This window comes from Musa acuminata, chromosome BXJ1-1 (assembly GCF_036884655.1).
Source record: "Musa acuminata AAA Group cultivar baxijiao chromosome BXJ1-1, Cavendish_Baxijiao_AAA, whole genome shotgun sequence".
NCBI classification, from domain to species: Eukaryota; Viridiplantae; Streptophyta; class Magnoliopsida; order Zingiberales; family Musaceae; genus Musa; species Musa acuminata.
The window spans coordinates 7,378,120-7,402,225 of NC_088327.1; the positions used below are offsets into that span (position 1 = coordinate 7,378,120).

General features: G+C 38.9%; 2 protein-coding genes across 3 annotated transcripts; one reads left to right on the top strand and one right to left on the bottom strand.

The window, feature by feature from the left end:
- Positions 1–452: 452 nt before the first annotated feature.
- Positions 453–3,862, top strand: LOC135642336 (ubiquitin-conjugating enzyme E2 10-like). Its single transcript, XM_065158443.1, has 3 exons — positions 453–593; positions 2,271–2,494; positions 3,319–3,862. The coding sequence occupies exons 2-3, from the start codon at positions 2,279–2,281 to the stop codon at positions 3,547–3,549; spliced, it is 447 nt and encodes a 148-aa protein (XP_065014515.1). The 5' UTR covers positions 453–593; positions 2,271–2,278; the 3' UTR covers positions 3,550–3,862.
- Positions 3,863–4,630: 768 nt separating this feature from the next.
- LOC103984051 (uncharacterized) lies at positions 4,631–23,847 on the bottom strand. Of its 2 annotated transcripts, none has more exons than XM_009401469.3 (13): positions 23,333–23,847; positions 22,981–23,247; positions 22,156–22,285; positions 21,955–22,057; positions 20,340–20,463; positions 17,615–17,680; positions 17,356–17,394; positions 16,229–16,309; positions 16,040–16,087; positions 13,993–14,043; positions 13,832–13,900; positions 5,628–5,870; positions 4,631–5,368 (listed from the first exon to the last, which is right to left on the bottom strand). In XM_009401469.3, the coding sequence occupies exons 2-13, from the start codon at positions 23,137–23,139 to the stop codon at positions 5,117–5,119; spliced, it is 1,365 nt and encodes a 454-aa protein (XP_009399744.2). In that variant the 5' UTR covers positions 23,140–23,247; positions 23,333–23,847; the 3' UTR covers positions 4,631–5,116. The 2 variants fall into 2 exon arrangements, with proteins under 2 accessions (XP_009399744.2, XP_009399753.2); XM_009401478.3 differs by having other exon boundaries at positions 23,343–23,846.
- Between the last annotated feature and the right edge of the window lie 259 nt (positions 23,848–24,106).

Genomic DNA, 24,106 nt, shown 5'->3' on the forward strand with positions numbered 1-24,106 from the left:
CTCATCCTTTCCACGTGTCTATTCTAATTTTTGACCTTCTTCTTTTTCAATACATTATAAATTTTTTATATAATATATTCTTATTTTTATTTTTGACACAACATATCATTATTTAAAAAACAAGAAATTAACAAATCATTTCATCAATTTCTGATCTGATTCCGATAGTTATGATAGTAAGCACTGCAGAGCATATTCCAGTTCCCAAACTTCTAATGATTTCTAACATAGATATGATTAGAAAAAGAATATAATAAACTATCATATAAGGATAAATATTAATCTCTAATTATCATGGCATTAACATGTCACAATCTAATTATGTAGCAAAACATTAGTTAGTTCGATGAGTGGAGATGAAGTTGCCTTAGAAATAAATTAAGCTGTTAATTACTAATCGTCTACATAATGTATATAATTGAATCTGATGACCGCATACGGCTCATCGAGGGGAACAATCGAAACCGGGAGGTGACCAGACCGCGAAGCGTGCGCCTAAAGGCGAAATGTCTTTTGCCTTTACCTTCCCTCCTCTCCCGATCTCGACTACGATCCGGCAGTCCAGCGCGTCGTCGATCAGATTCTTCCAACCCGTAAGCAAAATCGCCTCCTTTTTCTCCTCGATCGCAGCTTAGATGTTCTCCAATGCCAGCTCTTAAGCATCCATCTTCTCCCCTGTTCTCAAAGAATTGTCTTGTTTTGATGGTTACACAAGCCTAGAAATAGACCCTATCTGAATTTGTTGGAAATATTGGGTTTTTCGTGTGGGTATTGTTTAGATCTCGTCGATCTGTCACGAATTAGCTCGTCGTCTCGCAATCTCTTGTAGTCGAATGGACTTCAGCGAGTGATTTGGTTAATTTTGATATCTAGAAGAAGGGTCTGTTGTATTTCTGCTCATTTTAGAGTTGTAGGCTTTGTTTTATTTAGTCCTTGGAACCAAAGTTTCGGTTTTTATTTCGACGGATCATATCTGAAAGCGGAAAGCTGATTCAGATTTGATGGGTCACGATTTGGGTACCGTATATCACCTGGACAAAATACATCAGTTGATGTTAATAATAGTAAACTCCTCAGACCCTTGTAAGCCGATCTACATGTAGCTGAAGTTGATAGTAATACTCAAGGAACCTCGTAAGTCAATCTTAATCTTACCTCCTTCCGATGCGAAATTAATCGGGGTCCAGTAACGCAGATATAGTTCCAATAGTTTCGCTCCTCACTAGACATCCACATGAACATTGGAAACGATAGAGAGAAAGCAAGATGTGATTTTGGTTGGAAGGTGAAAATAATTACTGTGATAATTATAGACATTAGGGAAATATAAGGAAAATGATTGTTAGTATGAGTTGGTAAAACTATTGAACAATATAAAGGACTAATTCGTACAGGATGATGGTAATAAAGTTAGGAAATGAGGAATCAAGTAAAGTATTGAGGTGGATCGGTCGATGATCTTGATAAAGTATGTGAAGTTGATGACAGTCCCAATATTTTTGAAACATCATCATCTTAAGAACACATGCGGTGCACATCATATCATTATATGTTTCTGTATGTGCTACATTTGTGTGATTAACTCTTAACAATCTTTTGGGCTTTACATCTTAGAAGTCTTGATCATACAAAAATAACTTTTCTATATTGGTCATTGTCATAAATCTGTTGAGCGGTAGTTATATCCTTTTTTTGTGTATGTCTGAGAGCTTTAATTTCCAGGATGTTTCTGTATGTTTGTACTTTGTGTCTTCACTGCTGTGCTCGTGTGTGCCAGAAGCACCAACTGCTACATAATTTATGCAAGAAGCTATTTATCTTCACTAAAGCTTCTAAGTTGGTTAGTTGGCAGGTGTCCTGCCATCAAGATTGTATTTTGACTTAAGGAACTTATAATATTACTGGTCATTGATTTTTATGATCCTGCTAGTTCTTTCTGTCATGAAGCTTTATAGAACTAAAGAGATGCCTTGCAATGATTTGAAAAGTAACTATTTGACCACTTATATTTGGAAACCACTAGTCTGGATATCTGTTGTCCACTTGTCTCTTATCTAAATTTCTGCAACTTACTGCATAGGTTAAGGGGTGATCAATTTCAGGGATTTTCTTGTGATTGAGTTGGCTTATCAGTGTCCTCAGCTGTTGCCTTTTATGTTCTGCAAATTATGCTCCTAAAGATTTAGATTATTTTTCCTTTTATCTAAGGAAAAGTTTTTTGTTTATTTGTAGAGATATTCCCTAGTCTGATGCCTTTTTTGAAAATTCAGGAGGCACTATGGCTAGCAAACGGATTCAGAAGGAACTAATGGATTTACAGAGGGATCCTCCAACATCATGCAGTGCTGGACCTGTTGGTGAAGATCTGTTCCATTGGCAGGCAACAATCATGGGTCCCTCAGATAGTCCTTATGCTGGCGGGGTGTTCTTTGTTAAGATACATTTTCCACCTGACTATCCATTTAAGCCTCCGAAAGTCAATTTCCAGACAAAGGTGAACAGAAACCAGTAATATGTATATATATTTTTTGATTTGCAGAATTTGTGCTTTATGATCTGACTATAAAGGTATTATGATTCTACTAATTGCTAATTGTTGTTATCAACATAACTATTTGACCCAAGTAATTGAGATTGCTATACTTTGGATTATTTTGATATTCATTTTACATACTCAAGTTCCCTGACAAATCCTTATGGCTATGGAAAATGGAAACTAAAATCAGTATCTTTATGTTATACTATTTAATAAACTGACACTGACATTAATCCATCTGTATGTGGAGAACAAGCATCTTTTATGAGTAGGTGATAGAAGCCTGAAGGGTAATTTTGAAATTCTACTATCTGTTAGTTTGAACTGTTATGACATGTTAACTAATTGCTGGGGGAATATCCAGTCTGTCATATCAATCCAAGAAACACTGCTGATTTGCTGGCTATGGTGCCAAGAAACTTGCAGTAATCATTGTATGGGTTTCCGAATTATGCTCATGCTTTGCATTTCTTAGTGATCTCACTTCACTTACTGTGAACATTTTGAAGTGTCCTGCACTTTGTGCCACTGAATAATTTGAAGATCTTATATATATATATATATAGTTGTAGGTGCTTAGAGGAATAGTTTATATTCCTATTTGAAGGATTGTTCATTAGATTATTTTGTTAATTACATGGACATAGTATCTTGTCAAGTCTTATTTCTAGAATATGGATCAATTGTCAGTGAAATCTGCAACATTAAGCTAGATTTAAATAAAATGAGTTTGCTCATGCAAAAGGGTCCTTTATCGTTTATTGATGTCAACTGATGCACAGGTTTATCATCCAAACATCAACTCGAACGGAAGCATCTGTCTTGACATCCTCAAGGAGCAGTGGAGCCCAGCGCTGACATTATCGAAGGTCCTCCTCTCCATCTGCTCCCTTCTCACAGACCCCAATCCTGATGATCCTCTCGTCCCTGAGATTGCTCACATGTATAAGACACAGAGTTCTCGCTACGAGGAGACGGCTAGGGCATGGACCCAGAAGTATGCCATGGGCTAATCTGACCAACTCAAGTCCAAACCATGTGGAATGTCTTTGTGAGAACCATGAAGATCAAATCTTCTGTTTCATGATGTGTGAGGGGACTGTTCTAAAACATCAAACCTGAGTTCATGGCATGGCATGATGTGAATGTACAAAATCCAAAATGGGATGTCGAATGTGCTTGTGATAACTAAGAAGATGAAATCTTCTGTTTCATGATGTACAGAGAGGATTGTTCTGAAACATCAACCTGAGCAAGCTCATGGCATGCTCTGGATGTATATTAGTTTGGAATTGGAATACTCGGATGCAGGTTTTTCTCTTGATAGATAGATTTTGCATCGGCACCTCAATATAAACAGTGTTTTAAATCATCCTTGAAACTTCTTATAATTGCTTTTATCGGAACGTATAAAATATAAAACATAAGATTATAACTGCATAATTTTAATTTTTGGAGCAAAGATATAAGGGAATAATTCGTAGAATTGGCAGTAGAAGTACTGTAGCATGACACCAAAATCATCGCTGTTGACATAAATGAACAGCTTGGGAGTTTTTATGCGTCAAGGAAATGTAATACCAACATCAAAAGTAGAAATTATTAGTTATCATAGTGACCATGTATTATATGAGAAAATTCTAGATATTAGAGAACCAAACAAGAAAAATTACAAGTAAACTCAAAAGGAAGGGTAGTAGAAGAAAGAACCCTTTGGAACGAGCAAAAAAATTTTAACCGCAAATTATTATTATTATTTTCTCACTTCACTACATCAAACTAATTTCCTCTTACATCTGTCACAAAGATTTCTGACCTTGGATGTACCATAGGATGCTTACACTTGCTTCTGTAGCTAGTCTTAGGATTCGCATATTGACAAATGATCAATGATGCAAATCCATTTCGAATCCCCCAAGGTTCCCAATATCACAAAGAAATGACATGGAAATCCATCAACAACTTATAGAATACAGGTGTAATCACTCATCAGAACAAGATTCTGGCATTGTAACAAGTCATTCACATGTTAGAATTGCATAAATTAAAAAGGCCTACAAAGCAAAACAAACATGGGAAATAGACAAGGTGGTGTGTATCCATAGAGGGAGTGGTGATTTAATTTATCCCTCATAAAAGATCCTACTAACGATTTTAAGTAGAAACCTCTGCAAGGAAAAAAAAATAAAAATAACAAGTACACAATATGGATTATATGCCACAATTACAAGCCGAAAGAATGGACAAACATTGAGGTTAGAAAGTACTTGGCTTTTCCCCTGAGGCACAAGTAATTGCACAGTGGTGATGAAAAAGAGAGATGGCCATGAATAGCAATGAAGAATGGTCAGCATGCCTAACTCACACAAGGTCTCGTGTCCATTCCATGTGCTTAATAATTAGTGTTCACAGCACTTGCTGCTCCAATGCCACCTTTGTGACTTGTGAAACCCTAATGCTCTGACGATTGCTCTCGACTAAATCAAGTAATCTCAACAAGGCCTTTAGCTGCTTCTCCAACCCATTAATCTTCACAAGCAAATCATGCATGCACATGAAGTTCAAAAAAACACCACCAGTCTAGCCATCAGGAGGAGAAGACCTCGGATATGCTACACAAGGAAGACTTTCCTCGCCAATTGGAGATCGTAAAAGAGGGTTGCAACGGTCAAAGATTATCCGCCCTCCTCGTCCAATCCTGCCATGGAAGCGGTATGTTGATGCTACGGAGCCATTCTCGGCAGGTGGACAAGGCGGTTGCATAATGCCTACAGCAGCAAGCTTGTCTGGATCCAGAGGTCTCGTAAATAGCAATATAGGCTCATCAGGATCCTGCATCAAATGTGATTATTTAATCTTCAGATGATAGTTCTGCAATTTCTGCCACTATCAAATTGTACAACACATTATTAAGGCCTTAGTGCACCTTCACTTTAGCTAGACTAGCATCTTTAGGTTACATTTGAGACTAAGAACCAATACTCAAGAAAAATTGTACAACACATTACTTAGGGCCTAGTGCAACTTCCTTTTAACTAGACCAGCATCTTTAATTTACATTTGAAACTTGGTCTGGCAAAAGAATGCATACCCTCTTCTGTAGCCACCCGTTTGAAGCAGATCTCTGTTTCAGTTCACGCTTCATTTGACCTGTAGGGACCATTGCAAACTTTGAGTCCGCATATTTTGGATGGGCAGATGCAGGCCTGGCATACGGATGACCATTTGTTGTATCATCCGAGTCCATATAGTCATCATCACTTGAGGCCAGCTTGCATGAAGCTCGTTGCAAGCTTGGGAACACCATTCGATCTTCGATAAGCTGTGCCTCATGCTAAGAATAGTTTCAAGTTACTAATCATCAAATTATTTAGAACAGGGAAGAAGACGTACATAACAGAAAAAACTAGGTATTACCCTAACAAATCATCAGTTCCTTTCTTCACCATTAAATGGTTTCTTCCCTTCTTTTATTGGTGATTCTTTTTATTCCTCAATTTCAAGAACTAGAATAATAAAAAAAACCTACTCATTACAATCATGCGAGCCTAGAAGACTGTAATACTTCAAAAAGATACATGAGACAAGTATGAAACATCCAATAAAAACCTTTGGATTTACCAAGTGAAACATTTCTATTTAAGACCAAGTAAACATTTTCTGATGCTATATTTAATTGTTTATAAATTGCCGTGGTTTTAAGACCAAGTATTGGTATCTTTATTTATAGTTTTCAGTAAAGGTTTTTCACATATCCCTCTACCTCCCCTCGTGTCGTGCCACTACAAGAATTGTCTCAACTCTTCCGATTGTAGCATCCTTAACACATGTCCATACCATCTTAAATGATTCTTCGTCATTTTATCTTTTATTGAATCTACACTTAATTATTTATGAATGAAAATATTTCATTTCCAATCTTTCTAGGTAACTCCACATAATTATACAATAGACTATTTCACTAGAAAAACCTCTAGAGTGAGAAGCTCTTGTTCTAGAGCGAGAAACCCTAGCATCGATGATGGGTGCCTTAGAAGCTCTGCTTCCACCTCCTCCTCTGGAAACGCCCCTTCCCCCAATGTTCCATTGGATTTGGCCCCGAACGTTGGCTCGCCAATGGCCAATACCTCTGTTACCATTGTGTATACAACGGAGGGGGTGTTGAAGCCCCCAATTCCACCCCAATTACAACAACCCCTTCCTCCCGAGCTAATATTTTCATGAAAGCGAAAGGCATGGGTGAAGACTGAACTCCCATCTTGAGGAGAAACTATGCCAAATCGAGAACCAAGTTGCTCTACGAGGGGACCTTGATCCAAAGGAGGTGTACTCGACTTATGAAGAGTGGCAAACGAGCCTCTACTATAAGTTTCTTACTAAGATTCCTTTCCTCGAGCTTTTGAAGTCTACATTGCTAAAACTATGGAGCTTGCCGACGGGACGCAACACTGTGGACAAGGCCAAAGGATTATTTTGTTTCCAATTCCATTCGGTCGAGGAAATGAATAGGGTTCTCCTGGGTGGACCTTGGTTCTTGTGATGGCAGCTCTTAACCTTAATACCATGGAAACTAAATTTCTAGCCATTACTAGAAAAAATAGATACCATACCCACCTAGATTCAACTGCCTGGACTTCCCCTAGAATTGTTGCAACCCAATTTCTTAGGGCAAATTGCATCCAAAGTTGGGAGGTTACTTTAGGTAGATCATGTTACTCTATCCCGATCAAGGGACAAGTTTGCCCAACGTGTGTGCTTCTAAACCTCTCCCTACTAGTCCCGCAAGGTCTTTAGATCCAAGTGGGTGATTCCCAATTCTTTCAAACCATTGCACATGAGAATCTACCAAATATTTGTTTCAAATGTGGAAAAGTTGGCCATAGAATGTCCTATTGTGAAGCTTACTTTGTTTCACCCAATTCTCCCACATCAACTACAGTGGAAACGCCGAAAGAAAACCCAAGGCGAGAGGGAGAAGATGAGATATTGTATGGGCCGTGGGTTCGGGTCCAAAGGCGAGCCAAGTCCAAAACAACCAAAATAGATGTGGTTAGTCAAGTGAAGGGGAAAGGTGCGGCTCGAAGGATTGTTGGACCAGACTTAGGACAGGGAACTGATCCACATAGATTGATTCAACCGAGGACCTCGAGCCCTATGACATAGTTGAACCGTGGGTCAAGGTCCTATCTGGGTGTGGTCTCAACAACCACGATTGTACCTCCCCTATATGGAGTCATCAATGCTAATAGTATAGTTTTCTCAACAGCTAGGCCAGCGCCTGTATGCCAGGGTTTTGTTGCCCCTGTTGTTACCGGGACTTGCCCGAGGTAGAATTTGTTTCAAGGAGGCTCCATGGAAGAAACCAAAGGCAAGGGTCAAGCTCCCAAGGGTGTATGTGATCGATGACGTTGACTCTGCAAAGACTGTTGATTAGGATCGGGCGCTAGGTGTCTTTCCATCAGTTGCATCCCAGCATTCCGTCGAGAGGCAGGTGACCCCCTGGGGTGCGAGGGGCCTGCTCTTGGGTGACTTTCTCTCTCCAACCCATTTGTTGTGCTTGGTGCCTCAAAAGAGGAGGATCTCGAGGCTATAAACCCTAGGGGACAAGGTTCTTCCTTTGTCTTCGAGGCCGACAAACACCAAGAGCGAACTTGATGGCAAGCCTAGGAAATTTGGAAAGGCAGGGTATATGTCCTACGATGGGCTCGTGGACAAGGTGGTGAAGGCATTCCAGGAGGCTACAATGCTAGCCGATGCTCTGGAGGAGTGTTTCCTCATTGACGAAGCAAACTTGGAGTGGATCAGGACGAATAGTGAGGAGGGACTCAAGACCAGACGAACTCTAGTACAAGGAAGCCTCCAAACTTTCCTTAGTAATCTCAGACATCATAACAAAAAGAAGTGTGAGAATAGAGGGAGGTCGGAGATGGCCAAGGAGGATGGGAGGGACCCTAATGTTTAAATCTAATGAACAACCTTTCGTGGAATTGCAAGGGACTCAAGAAGTAGTGCAGCAAAGAACACCTCTTCTTGCTCTTGAGGAACTTTAATATCTCAATGTTGCTGTTGTTGGAGACTCATCTACAGGTGGATGGGCACGAAAAATAAAGAAGAAGCTAGGGAAGGCTTGGCACTTGGTAGGGGGACTATTACAAGGCCAATGGTAGATAAGAAGGATTGTTCGTTGCCTAAAAGGCTTCTCTCCGCCATGCCACGATAATATACAAATCTTCCCAATTAATGTCTCTAGTAATCGAAGGCTTAGGTACGTCGCACTGGCTTCTAACAATTGTTTATGCAAGTAATTTCCCTAATATTAGAAATTTTTTATGGTGAAAGCTTTCTTAAGTTAATATACATGATGTTCCCTGGCTTATATGCAATGATTTTAATGTGGTTAGCAACCTTGAGGATAAAGTTGGGGGTAGACCTTTTGTGCTTAGTAATTTTATTACCTTGTTTCGGGATTTCTTTTTCCACTCACAACTTTTTGATTTGGGATTTAAAGAGCCTAAATTTACTTGGACCGATAACAGAAGGGGGTCAGCCCAAATTCTCGCCCGCCTAGATAGAACGTATGCGAATTCCTCCTAGTTTGATTGTTTCCCTTCTTATGTGGTTTTCCACTTACCTAGAGTTGCGTCGGACCATGCCCCACTCATGATCAGGATTGCAGGGGCTTCTAGGATGCTTGGGAGAAAGAAGTTTTGATTTGAACCTCACTGGTTGGATTACAAGGAGGCCAAGGATCTGGTCTGCCAGATCTGGGTGGAGGAGGTGACCTATGCTGATCCGAACAAAGTTGTGAGTGGCAAGTTGAATAGAGTGAGTTTGGCTTTGAGTAGATGGAACAGGAAGGGGGGTGGCAATCTTAACCTCACCATTAGGTAAACCCTTGAGAGTATTCAAGATATGGAGGGCAAAGAGAGTGACGATGTTATTTTGGATAACAAATTCATTACTTTGCCATGTTTCTATAATAGGATGGAAGCCTTAAATAGACAACAGCACCTTTTCTGGTGAAATAAAGCCAAGGCTGCTTGGATTGAAGGTGGGGATAAGAACACCAAGTATTTCCACTCCTTAATCAAGAATTGGAAATGCAAAAACTTTATTCACTCCGTTGTGGACAATGATGGACACCAGCTCACTGAACAAAAAGGACATTGCAGCTTGCTCTGTTAACTAGTATGATAAATTGTGGAACCACGTTGACACTGGTAGGACTATAAACTGGAGCCTATGTCCTCAACCTAAGAGGATTGATGATGGCAAGGTCAATGTCCTCCTTAGACCTTCCACCTACGAGGAGATCTTTAGTGCCATCCAGCAAATGGGAAGGGGAAGAGCCCCGGACCCGACGGATTCAATGTGGAGGTCTTTCTAGCGTTTTGGGATACTATAAAGCACTCAATGCTGAATGCTTTTATGAGATTTCAAGAGAGGGGTGAGACTCCTGTGGCTTGGGGAAGGACCTACCTGGTCTTTATTCCCAAGAAGACTGATAGCACCAAGGTTGAGCATTTTAGACCAATAGCTCTATGTAGTGTCATCTACAAGATTCTATCCAAAGTGTTAGTGAATAGAATCAAACTTCTCCTTAATGAGCTGGTGGACCATACTCAATCAGCTTTTGTGCCGGATAGGAACATCGACAACAACATCCTGATTTCCAACGAATTGGCCCACACGATCTCCAAATCTAGGAAGCCAGACTTCTTTGGTTTTGCTCAAACTGGACATTTCTAAGGCCCACGACAGAATTGGGTCGTCAGCCATTACCCATACACTTACCATTATGTACTTCCCCAAAGCATTTGTTGATTGGATCTAATCTTGTCTGTCATCTACTTCCTTTTCCTGTTTGATTAATGGAGCTAAATCTGGGTGGTTTAGGAGCCAATGTGGGATTAGGCAAGGGGACCCTATTTCACCATACCTTTTTATCCTTGATGAGCAGAACCTTAATAACTTATTTAAGAAGAAGGTAAAGACTAAAGCCTTTTCCCATATTAACATTTATAGCATCAAAATCTAACACCTTATGTTTGCTGATGACCTCCTGGTGGAGTTTAGAGGGAATGTTAAAACTTGTCAAACTCTTAAGGGAATCCTGAAGAGATATGAAAAGCTCACCAACTTATCCATCAAAAATAACAAATCTGAGAGTTATTTTCAACCTAGGAATAGAGGGTAGGAGAGGAATAGAACAGTCATTCGCTCATGGTGCATGAGGGTCAGTGGCCAATTAAGTACTTAGGAGCTTACGTCCATTATAAAGACTTGAGGAGAGGCACTAAACAGTGTTGGTGGATAAAGCTCTCAACAAGGTCCAAGGCTGGTTTAAAGGGCTGATTTCCCAGGCCGGAAAGGCTACCCTTATTAAATCAGTTATGAATGCAATTCCTACTCACATTCTGATGAATACAAGAGTTTCTGAGCGGATAATTAAGAAAATGAAGAGAACAGCTAGAGAATTTATCTGGAATCAAGATGAGAGTAGCAACAAAATGAACCTTATAGGGTGGCAAACAAATGCTTCACCTATTGAGGAGGGTGGACTAGGGATTAGGGACTTGAAGCCAACTAGGAAAACTAATTGTGCCAAGAGACTGGTTCTTCTACTCAATAATGAGAACCTACTTTGGGTAAAGGTGCTCATGGCAAAGTATGGAACTATGACCCCTTGGAACACCTTAAGATCAAGAGGCTACTCCTAGAATTGGAGGAATCCGTGCCATTTTATGACTGCTACCCAAACTGGATTCAAGAAGTGTGTCGCACCTGGGCAGAATGCCAACTTCTGGGTGGAGACCTGGATAGATACAATCCCTTTAAGTTACTGGCCTACATTTGTTAATGTGAACATTGCTCAAACTATTCTGTGTTGCTGATTTAATGGATGACCATGGCTGGAATGTTGAGACATCACAGGCTTGTTTTCATCCTGTGCTAGTAAGGAGGATAACTGATCTCTACTTGGCTGGGAACCCCGACAATGATAAATGGGTTTGGACCTCAACTCCAGATGGCTGTGCCACTGTGAGTTGTGCATACCACCTGTTGAGATGCAGTGTCCAACCTAAACGTGATAAATGGCCACGCCGGAAGGCAATGTGGAAAGTGAAGGTTTACCCAAAGGTTAAAATTTTCTTATGGAAATGGTTATGGAATAGGCTGCCAGCTTCAGATTATATTGCAAGTATTATTCATTCACAAACTATGTTGTGTCCTATTTGCAAAGTCTGTGATGAACCTGCTAGGCACATTCTCTTCCAATGCAGATTTGTGGGGTATGGTTTGGGATAAGATTGCAAGGATGTTTCATTTTGATAGGGGTAAATGTGAGGACTGGTATGATGGTAGTTGGCTTTTGGATGAACAGTGTAATGGTCCTGTTGACAAGGAGGTGTTTCTTGCTAGGGTAACAAATACTTTGTGGCAGCTTTGGGTAAACAGGAACGAATCCCACTTCCACAACTGCTTGCTTAGTGTCGACACCCTCTTCAGGAGGGTGATTGCCGCTACCGATGATTGTTTGAGGGTGTTTTATAAGCCTGAGGGGACTGCCTGACCAAGTCTGGACCAAACCCCTACTGTGGTGGATGATTACAGGTACAATATCGAATGTGATGACTCATTTAATGAAGAGTTGTGTAATGCAGCTACAGGATATGTGATTAAGGATGTTGGAGGAAGGATGGTTGCAGCGGGGTGTGCAGCCTGCTCTGCAGACAACCCTGTGCTTGCGGAAGGATTGGCCATTTTGAGTGGCCTTAGCAGAATGAAGACAGAAAGCTGGGAAGGGGCAAGGATTTGCAGAGACTCTAAGCAACGGGCTGATATTGTGAATAATAAAGCACTTGCTCCTTGGTTTTTGAAATCCTTGTATAGGGATATTTTGAGCTTGGTCAGTGAGACCAAAGCTATGAACTGTTTACATATTAAGAGGCAGTGTAATGGGAATGCTCATAGGTTAGCAAAATGGGGAAGAGTCCAGGGGGTTTCATCATCCTGGGGTGGAAGTTTTGGCTGGGCTCATTGCCCCTCACTTTTGTAGCCTCTGGCTAAGTTTCTTCAAATATATTTCATTTTGTTTAGAAAAAAACAACTATTTCACTGGTCTCTGAAGATACTGAGGATAATACTATAATAGTATGGAGAAGTTGCAGGTTCTCCATGAGTCCATTAATGGTTTGAAGGCTAATGTTTTAGTGTTTTGTTTGGTGTTTTCATTTCTTTTATGCAGAGGATGTGAAAGGTCACCTTCTATGTTGATCCAATGCCAGAACTGTGTTCAATTCGGGTTGACTGAGAAAAAAAATTTACACTGAGACCTGTACTTCATTCGGGCTTCAGAGTCTAACAAAAGAATACAAAGAGTAACAACAAGAGCTTCTTTCTATTGTATATCATGCTTCCAGGAAGGTAATCGAAGAAATGACCCTCTGGTACCCTAACTTTTTTTTTTTTTTTTTTTTCATCTAGCCACTTTCCCTTTCACATTTGGGCTTACATCCTGCATGTCGCTTCATATATAACCATACAGGCATACACTGTATTCTCATTCATCAAAAAGTTGTTGCATCTCAATAGGTTCCATTTAAATATTGAAATGTTCATTCTCCGCTGACTTATCATATAGCCTTGTGAAACTATTAAACTTCGAAGTACTTGTAAAATTTTCTGGTTAACTAGATCCAATGTCTAGAAGCTACTTGCAAGATTCGTCATACTGCAGCATGCTGCCCGATATGGGTGATACATATCGATCCGATAGAAGATTGGTATGGGCGATACATATCAGTCTGTCGGAATGCCCCACCATACCATGTGTCGATATGTCGGTACGTATCATATCAATGACCGATCGGTACATTGTCATGGACCGGTAAGGCGAATCATGCCTACTTCCTTATATTATTATCTCAAAACATCCAAAACCAGGATACAGATATACACGACATGGAAATTCCTGTCTTAACCATTATTTGTACGTCTGCTCAATTTTCTATTGGATGCTAAGATTTGTTTTGCATAGGTCCACTGTTGCTTATGCAGGCAATCATAATTGGTCCAGTACATACTTTTTTTTTATTTATAGTTGTATTGTTAGAATTGCCTTACCGCTCACAAAGTTTCTCCCACATGAAAGCAGGTGAATTAGTTAACTCCTCTAGTACTACAATAAATTACCAGATAAAAGTATGAAACACTAAGTTGCCACAGAAATTAGCAAACAAGAATCTAGCATGGTAATTAAACAGATAAGAGACTATCATGTCTTTCATATACCTTATACTTCATCTGGACGCGTTGAAGATTGACCTCACATTCCATGAGCAATCGCTTCTTCCCTTCCCTCTGAGAACACAATTACTAGTAATGAATTATGAATTTCTAATTACTTTGAATGAATTATAAAAAAGAAAAAAAATTAATTTGCAATTAGAGACCTTAATTAGAGCTTCCACTACTCTCTTCGCCTGGTCAAAGCTACGTCTAACCTGAAGCAGATAAATTTTAATGCAAGGATGATAAAAACTACAATGGACACTATTACATCACCAAAAATTACACTAGCAAAACCAATTTCCACAAGAACAATTATTTACAGAGACTGCACAACATGAGGCCAATAAAGATATTAATTTTTTTTCTTGACTAACTTATCAGATGATTGCTGATGTGCTGGATTGTCTCATGGATGTTCTTTGCAGAAGTACATCCATTTATCCCTTGATGATCATTTACTGCCACCTATACTCCATAAGCTATCTTTCAAAAAGGAAAACCAGAAAAAAAAAAAATCGCATCATAATCATCAGCTTTCCAGCAGAAAATTTAGTTCTAGTCACAGACAATGAACTTTCATCTAGAACTACTAGATACTGCTTTAATGTTCCCCAGAATGCAAATATGAAATAGAGGAAGAGTTGCTATCTAAAAATGCTAGATAATGTCCTCAATTTATAACCGGACAAGCTGCACAAAGCAGGTTACTTCTGCTTGTTGCAAAGAGATCTTGCAGATGATGCAATTTGTCCCTTCCGGAGTGACTGAGAATGCATTTGCACTCTCCACACTCACAAAGGCTTTTAGCTACTTGTAAAGATGAGTAAGGAATGACAACAAGCATGATAGCACACTGGTACAGCGACATTTATCACCAAGGTTCATAATTTTGTACCGTATTGGAGTATCAAGCTCAGCTTGGTACGGTACGATACGAGTATACCGAGCAATACGTTTTGGTGTACTGCTCGGAATATATAGATACATACATACACATATATATATATATATATATATATATATATATATACATACATATATATATATATACATACATATATATATATATATATAAAAGTAAAAAAAATGCGACGCCGTCTTGTTTTTCCACCCACATGGGGAGAAGAAACTGAGGTTTCCTTCTCCCCACGCAAATAAGGGTGACGAGGCAACGTCGCCGCCTCGTTTCTGCTACCAACGTGAGAAGAAACGTTGCCTCAACGATGCTCGGTTTCTTCTCCCCACGACGTCGCCGAGGCTTCTTCTCCCTGCACGGATGAGGAGAAGTCACCAACGACGCCGGAGCCTCGTCACCTCAGATGAGGAGGCGACATCTCATTTGCGACGTCGATGAGGGAGGTCGACGACGGATCGGGATCATTGAGGGAAAGCAGCGTCGAATCTCCAGGTTCTCCCTTTTCTTCTCCCTCTTCTTTTTTTCCCCCTCGACTAATACCACCCGGTAGCAGGTGGCATTATTTGAAATTAAAATCCTTGATTATCACAAAGATAAAGATAAACAAGAATGTGCAAGTAAAATATTCTTCATTAGATGAAAAATTGGCAATAACAATTTCAAATATCCCAAGTCAACACCTGTTGTGTCAACCAGTTATTTAAGGGAGACATGGTTAGCAGTGATGCGCCTTGGATAATGAAGATTGATGCTGCTTTAAAAATGACTCAACATCAAAGGCTTTAAGGACTCAATTAAAGGTATAAAAAATCTTTCTGAAAGAGCTTGATTTTCTTTTACAAGGTCCTAAAGGACATACACAAAGAACAATGAAGTGGTGAATGTTAACGAAAGACAGACAAGACATAAGATATCTGTGTAATCTCCTGCAAAAAGGTTTCATGTCAGACTCTTTTGCTTCAATTTAACTGTCACCACAAAAAAAGCACAAAGAGTAATGGAATAAAATCACATACATGCATAGATACCTTCACAGATTATCTCAGAGATATACACCAATTTAAATTGACATAAAACAGGGGTATGATTACTGTCCAGTGAGAAATAGACAAGATACTAACAAACGGGCATGATTACAAGATCAAACTTCAGATGCATACAAGTTTAGCATTGCAATCCAACAAACCGGAAAAGTACAATCTTCTACTGCAGGGTATATATGGTATACAATATTCATTCAAGTAAATAGTAACCAACTGAATAAAGAATGTGTTGAAAGAGGTGGACTTTACCTGTCTAAGTTTTTCAAAGGACTGAACATTGTTTTCCCTTCTTTGCATCTGAGAAACAGAGTCTTCATGAGTTTCCAGAAAATTAATTATAACATAATATGCCAAAAAGAACAGTGGCATGGAGAACACTTTTTAACATGTTTGAAAATCAGTGATCACCAAAAGTATACATTTGCACTGAATGCTTACCCTTCTTGTGTGAAGGCGGTGTGCCTTTTCCCTGGGTCTGAACACATTATATGGATTTGTATCATTAACCGGGGGAGGAGGCTGCACAAGCACAAAAACAACCATTACTAGCTTACTAATCTTCAAAGGACAAAAACATGCTCATGGAGAATCTTATTTAAGAAACAATTTTACAATTCAATCAGCTCGATCAAGGACAAGAAAATAGAGTGATATAAAGAGACAACTTCAGAAATAAAGAAATGCATGTGAGACCATGAATAAAACCACAAACAAAACTGAAACAGTTAGTAGCTGCACAATTTTAACTCGCACAGGAGAGTGTGAATCTTGATAAGGTTAAAATGCTGTTCCTTTTTTTCCCTTTTCATTCTAGCAAACCTCAAAAGATTATTATTGCAGGTCTAAAATTAAAACAATGTTGAAGAAACATTGCTAAATATATTGCCATATTCCAGTTCTAGATGCAGTACGATTTGTCCGCAAGAAACTAGAGGGAAAAGTACAGCTGTTCTAGTCAATACTCCAAAAGCAGATGAAAACAGCAAATGGAACACTCATTATCATAATGCTGACAAGAAAATATTAAAAAAAAATCCAACAGATGATTTTAATCAACATAACTGCCAGACAGAAAGTTAATTGTTTGATCAAAATGTTGGATACTAACAAATAAAACATACAAATTTATTATTGCCAAGGTGAGAATGTCAAGATGGATGTGTGGTATTACTACAATGACAGAATAAAAAACTTTTACATTCATATACATATATATACATATACATATACATATACATATACATATACATACATATACATATACATACATATACATATACATATACATATACATATACATACATATACATATACATACATATATATATATATATATATATATATATATATATATGCAAGTGAGAACTATAGATGCCTTGATAAGGCAGTTAAGATTAGTAGTGTAAGGAAAGGTAGAAGATCTAAGAAAACTTTACCAAAAATAATAATAAAAGTCTGATTGCTCTTAATTTGACCAGTGATATTACTTTAAATGGATACACATATTTTGTGAAAATAGAAAATGACTACCACTGCTGTTCCATGAAAAAGGCAATGGAGCTAACCTGCAAGCGGCGCAGAATAGGTTTTTGCCACCGTTCTCGCTGTTCAAAGATAAATAAGACATGCATAAAAAAGGAGGACAAAAGTAAAAAAGCTAGCCTGAGCAAGATCTGTGTTTTTACAGAATAAAAGATATGAAAAAATATTGGGATATGGAAAAATTCTCAGTAAACAAGATTTAAAAAATAAATTGCAAAAAATTAATGCTCAGTACCATTTCTAAAATGATTTTCTATATTGAATACTCAGTGTGATTTATACCTTTGTCTTCCAATAATTATATACTGACTGCAAAATTGCAAAACGTACAGACAGCAACTGTAAAGCCTGAAAGAAAGCAAACTGTTAACAACCACTAGGCTTTTTTTTTGTGAGAAACATAATACACACTCAAATCTCAGATAAGAGACTCAACACACAATAAAGAGATTGACAAAGGAAGAGGAGCATGTATGTGAGCTCCTTGCAGTAGAAAACATGGGAGATAATCTTATTGACTTCACATAGATGCACACTAAGCTGATTATCCTTTTCAAGAATTCTCAGAAGTTATAACAAAGATACCCTCCAAAAAACAAATTACTAGAACGAGACACAAGTAACATACCAGTATGTGTTAAAAAAAAAAGGACTCACACACGTCTGCAGTTAACTGGAATGGCCTTGTCAGTTAAAATTAACCACTACAAGTTTGATAATTGCAAAACTTCAGAATAGCATTAATAACATATGACATATAAAGATCAGAAGTCAACAAGATGAAATATTCTGTCATTATCAATTATTCAATTAATGTTTGCCATAGATAATGCAACAATATTACGGAAAAGAAGTAACAAGGTCCATGTCATAATCTGAGTCGACTTACTAGCCAAACAACTGCATAGAAGAAGCCATTCCACAACATGGCTCAGTAAAAAATCTATTAAGGTTCCATACCAATACAACCCAATATATTCTGTGGGATCAATAGAAATACTACATTCTAATCCATGAAAAGTTTTGACATCCACATCAAGGCCCGACATACCCCAAATGCACCTTTGAGATTCTCATGTGTATATGACTACAGGAGAATTCCATTTCAAATATATCTAGCATATTACCAAGAAAACCTGACATCTTCTAGTATGGGATTAACAGAAATACCATTTTCTTCTTCCCCCAAGGTTTGATGTTCTCATCAGTGCCCAAAACGCATGGTACTCCCACGTGCACCTTTGAGACTTGTCATAAGGGTATGACCCAAAGAAACCTCTACGACTCTATCTCAATATGCATGAGGTAAAACTTATCACAATATATCTCAAGTTCAACTACATATAGTGGCCAACAAAGTCTCTTACAGTGTTTTTAAAAGCGTTAGGTTCCAAAAAGCGTCAAGGTCCCAAAATGCCCGAGACGCTAGGCGCTCACCTAAGAGATGTAAGCCGCTCTAGAATATTAAAATATAAAAAATATATAATATAATTTTAAAAATATAACAAATATATAATATATAATATGATAACAATAGTTAATAGCAGTTTTAATTGTCAGTTCTAACAATTAACAATCCACTATTAACAATAGTTAATCCACTGAGTTATAATAGTCTACAGTAGGGGGGGAGAAGGGGAGTCATCGGTGGTAAAAGGTGGGGAAGGAGAGGGCTACAATGATGAAGGAACCTTCTGATGGCGCTAGCAATGATGGAGGAAGCTACAAACGACGACAGCAACGACAAAGAAAGTTGTGAACCTCTCCCTTAACGGTGGAGGTAGCTGCACACGAAAGATTAGGCAGTAGAGGGAGTTACACATGAAAAAAGCAGCAACGAAGGGAGCGCAGGTGTCGACAACGAAGGCGGGGAGTGGATGCGTTGATGGTGGTTGCCTTGATGGTGGTTGCCTTCGGCGGACCAGAGGTGAGTCAAGGTGACGAAGCAGGGTTTGGGGGTCTCACGCGCATGGGGGAGGGGAAGAAGGAGGTGGTTTTACTATAATGTTTAGTTGGTTCAATCAAACTAACTAGGTACTGTTCAATCGAACCAAAGTTGACCATCTGGTTTGATTACTCACCTTTAACCGAGCACTCGCTCGAGGCGCTTGGCTTTTACGCAAGGCACTCGGGCCTTGCCTCGCCTCATCTCGCCTCACTCAAGCGCCCAAGCACCTTTTTAAATCACTAATCTCTTAGAAAACAATTGTTATGACCTGATCAATAGACTCGTTCAACTGGGATATGACCAATTTTTTAATGTGTGGCTCAATTCTTAAGTCACAATTACTAAATTTATACACAGTCTTATACAGTATACAAATCCAATATGTACCTACAATAGGGAGCTTAATGGGGATATCACAACCCAAACCTTTATTATAAAAAGCAAATATAAAAACAGTAGGCGTAAATTCAGTATGAACAAACCTAAGCCTACCATGGGATTTTTCAAATGTCATGTAATTTTAGTAATTTCTCCAGTATAAATTCGTTTAAGACATCAAAAACAATAATCATAAAAACTTAAAAAGGTGAACCTAGTGCATGAGGATCTAAAGAGGATGAACGTAAACAGGCTTACCCTTATAAGCGAGTAGAGTTATTTCAATGACTCAAATCTTGGTCAAGCGCTTAAGAGAAATGATGCAAGAGGATTCACCTTAATATATTCCCAATTAGTGCATGAGGCTCCCGCCAAAACGGGACTCAGGAATGGATAGTGTATGCAGTCCTACTCCTACAAACATAAAAGTTCTGTGTATCGGACCCCAAGTTCCCAGGTTGCACCTTTAAACTTTACCAAGGCTCACCCTCCAAAAGTAATAATCACAAAAAAAAACTATTATGTTAGCATCAAGATCATTGCTAAAATAACCTGGTTCTTAGTTGATACAAACATCTATGTGAATGTACCCTGATCCAGCAAATCATACATAACTCTACCTAGTCTAATCAGCCAAATTCGGTACAAATAATTAATGTCTAAAATGAGATAGTCAATGACCTCTGCTGCAGAATCAAGGTGTAAAAGAACAGAAATAGGAGCTCCAAAAGTGGGTGTTATAACTCCTGCTCTTTCTCGAGCTTTGTGATCCAAAACCTCCAACTTGAAGAGAAGGGTCTCAAACCTGGAAGAAAGCAAATAAAAGCATATAAAGAAATTAGTAACAGAAAGAAAATAGGAATTATAGGTAAATCTAGATATCATATCTACATCATGTATTTTAGGAAAGGTCCTGTGGTGGCAAAGTGTTACAATCTCCTGAACATTTATGTAGTGTAAATTCCATATGAACAAAAAAGAATAAATAGAAATAAAGATGGAAATTTTTCGTCTCATGACCAAATTAAAGAGAATCCTTAGTGCTGTCAGCTGAACAAGCAGGTCTATACTTGTAAAGTATCACGCACATTGAACCAGCAAGCAATAGCAAAAAGAAAAGTACACACATATTACATAGACATCTGTGCTATCCAAATATGTTACAACCATACTATCCAAAAACCAAAGAAAGCTCAAACTTCATAAGCTATAACACTTTCTGTAAATCAGGCATTTATAGTCAGACCTTACTGCATAATATATTCTTTATTATGTAATGCATGTTACCTCATGCAAATTATGCCACAGTTATATCCATATCTTTGTAGATACCTCAATGGTAGAGGTAGCAAACTCAAGCTAGATCAACATGGCAAGTTCAACTAATTGAAGCCAATCCACATGTCAACAGGTCACGTTGAAGCCAGGCTGTCAGATCAGTCTGGATCAAGCATGGGATCTTTCCAATAAGCTTCAACCCAACATGAAACAGGCTGTGTGGATGGTAAGTGAATTGTGATTTATGTGGCTTGGTATTGTACCGATAACAAATCATCTTCAGCCATTGCCATGTATAAGTTGCCGCTATTACCTTCCAAAAGAATTGTTGACACTGCTTAAATGATTAACAGTGACAAACTGACAACAGTCTTTCCTTTAACATGTTGCACAAGATAACTAGGTCATCATCATCAGATTACTTTGCCAAAGGCCAACATCTCATTTTTAGCTGCAACCCTCCACTTAGACCATATTACCCTGGAGTAGAGCAACACCAACCAAAGTTTGCTAACTTAGCAAGCTGATTCTGACACTAATACTTCCTTAGTTTTGGTCCTTTAACAGAATGACCTGCAGCTTCTGGACTAAGGTGAAACTCCAAGCAAAATAAAAAATAAATAAATCACTTAGAGCAACAAATATATCTTTTCTGCAAAAGAAATGCCTACGAGAGATGAGGATGCATATAAATCTTTTAGTTGATCTACTAGTTGTATCATAAGACTAAGAACTTTACTAACTTAACTGAAAGCTATATTTTCGATTTAATGACTTGCAAGAAGGTAAGACTCCAGTAAAACAAAAGTGACTATCCTGAATGGAAAGCACTTATGTTTCAGTAAACTGAAAGTTAATTTAACATATGAAAACTTTAAATAATGCATCTCCTGTGGTCCTATGAAGTATGATACCAAGTTAGAAACACAGGACAAACTACAAAGAAGTAGAAAATATAATTACTTCTAAATATATTAAAATATTTTCAAGAACTTAAAGCTTGAAGTTTAGTCATTACTTTTCGGACGAAATAATCTTTCTTTCGTTGTTAAACTCTTCAAGCCAGTCCTCATCCTCATCATCCAAATCATATTCAACAAATTCACCAATCTCAGCCCTGGCTGCAAAGATAATTAAATACTCAACGAACATCAGCATGTGAAATACATGTAAAAGTATCATGTTTGTAGTAACTTATGTCAAAAAGGTAATGGCAAACCTCCTCTTCCACGTATATATGATGTAGTTTGAATGAAGGTGCGAGAATAGTCTCTTTCATATGTTTCCACAGTGTTAAATTGTGGAGTAGGAATTTCATGTGAAGATTTCTTGCTGAGTGTTTGATTCGTCTACAAAAAGCAAACATCATTTTCAGTAAGTTATCTCCCTTAATAGCAAGTATATCATACACTATCAATCATACAATTACATATCACAATTTTGATACTACAGAAAAAAATTTCACAATTCTGGGAGATGTGAACCTTAGCATTTTGCAGTCTATCAGTACTCTACTTCATCGTGTCAATCAGCAAGACTTTTTATTTTCTGACTTTATTTTGTAACCATTCACATAATTAATTCATAAATAAATGTAAGTAAATGGCATTGTTTTGTTGTTACAAGTGAAATGAACCCCATCTAAGAGAAAAAAGAATAAAAAATTTGTAAATCATGCATCAAAAAGCTTATAACTATCTCATCTCAAGGGTATCCAATTTCAGTAAATTATGTCACACTCATTGCAAACCCTCCACAAAAGCACTAGAACCTCCAAATGAACTCATCTACAGAAGAGTGTGGGCTTTATCTCATCCAAACTTCACTTAGCCAACATCACATGTGACCTAGACAAAGAGTTTGGTCGTTGAATTCAATACAGCGAGAGAAGAAAACTCTTTTTCATGTTCTTTGCTCGATATTTAGATAGAATCATGATCTTTCTTGACAATCGACCATGACTAGCATGTCACAAGATCATGAAGAACATCAGTAACAAACATGAACGAATAAATTTCAACACTGGCACAGGGATAAGCATTACCTCGGTGTCATTTTCAGGTGCAAGACGATGAAGCAGAGAGTTTCGAGTGGAAGGGGTGGTACTAGGTGCCTCATCATCCTCAAATTCTTTAACAGATTTTACAACAGGGAGCTTCTTGTGAATGTCGAGAGGACGAGGCCGGAATGACAGCCTACTCATATCCGCTTCATTTCTCTTCCAATACCTACCACGTTCCCTGCTCACTCCACCACCCTCTCCATTGGAGCGTGATCCACGGACACAACTCGATTCACCAATCTAAACCATCTACAATAAGCCACCTCCAATTGATCAGAAGCTACCAAGTACCTCCAGCTCCAAGAAAGCAGATCACAGCAGCTAAGATTCAAACCAGGGCTTACACCGAAGAAAACCCTAGGCTCCCAGCGCCGAAGACTCCAACGACCAGTCGAGGAAACGTGCGAGACCAACGCAAGACGCGATTTTTCTTCAACCCACCGATGCCCTAGAACCGAACCAGCGTGGAAGACCCACCAAGACGCTGGCTTTTCGACAACCCGCCACTTTTCGCGTCGTCGGAGGGCCTGCAGGGCCGGGCGAGGGGCAACGCAGCGCCAATTCTAGAAGGGGCTACGAGTCGGAGTCGGAGTCGGAGCGGGGGATTTAGGGCACGGGAGCAGGCGGGAGGAGATACGCGTCCAGGAGATAGGAAGCCGCGGTGGAGAGGAGCGGAAGATTCCAGGAATCCAGCGGAGAAGGGCACGCGGAAGAGGGACACCGTTCGCTTGGTTGTTCCTTAGGGTTTGAAAGGGAGGAGGAGATGGAGGAGGAGGGAAAAAAGGAGGGAAGTGAATCGAAGAGAGCGCAGAGGAGCCGGTAAAAGAGAGTCTCGTTCTCAAACAGAATACTAACCAGCCCATTGTCCGAATACCCAACGATGTACACATTAATTAATTCTGGTGGGGTATACTATGGACATACATCGGTAACAGTAGAGGAAGTGAGGTTAAAAAGGTATATGTAACGGATGTCAGAGGAGTAATTGCCAACATATTTGCTTAATGGTGTCTACACAGTCAATGAGAATGCAACACGTGGACTAGTCCATGACAACAAAACAATAAATAATCACACCGTACCATAGTAGATTCATGACATAATCATC

Excerpts from the sequence above, each read along its gene's own strand:
- LOC103984051 (XM_009401469.3), bottom strand. The coding sequence starts at position 23,139 with ATGAGTAGGCTGTCATTCCGGCCTCGTCCTCTCGACATTCACAAGAAG. Across the intron at positions 22,286-22,980 it reads CACCTGAAAATGACACCGAG|ACGAATCAAACACTCAGCAA; the intron begins GTAATGCTTATC and ends TGCTTTTTGTAG. Across the intron at positions 13,901-13,992 it reads TAGTGGAAGCTCTAATTAAG|AGGGAAGGGAAGAAGCGATT; the intron begins GTCTCTAATTGC and ends TTGTGTTCTCAG.
- LOC135642336 (XM_065158443.1), top strand. The coding sequence starts at position 2,279 with ATGGCTAGCAAACGGATTCAGAAGGAACTAATGGATTTACAGAGGGAT. Across the intron at positions 2,495-3,318 it reads AAGTCAATTTCCAGACAAAG|GTTTATCATCCAAACATCAA; the intron begins GTGAACAGAAAC and ends ACTGATGCACAG.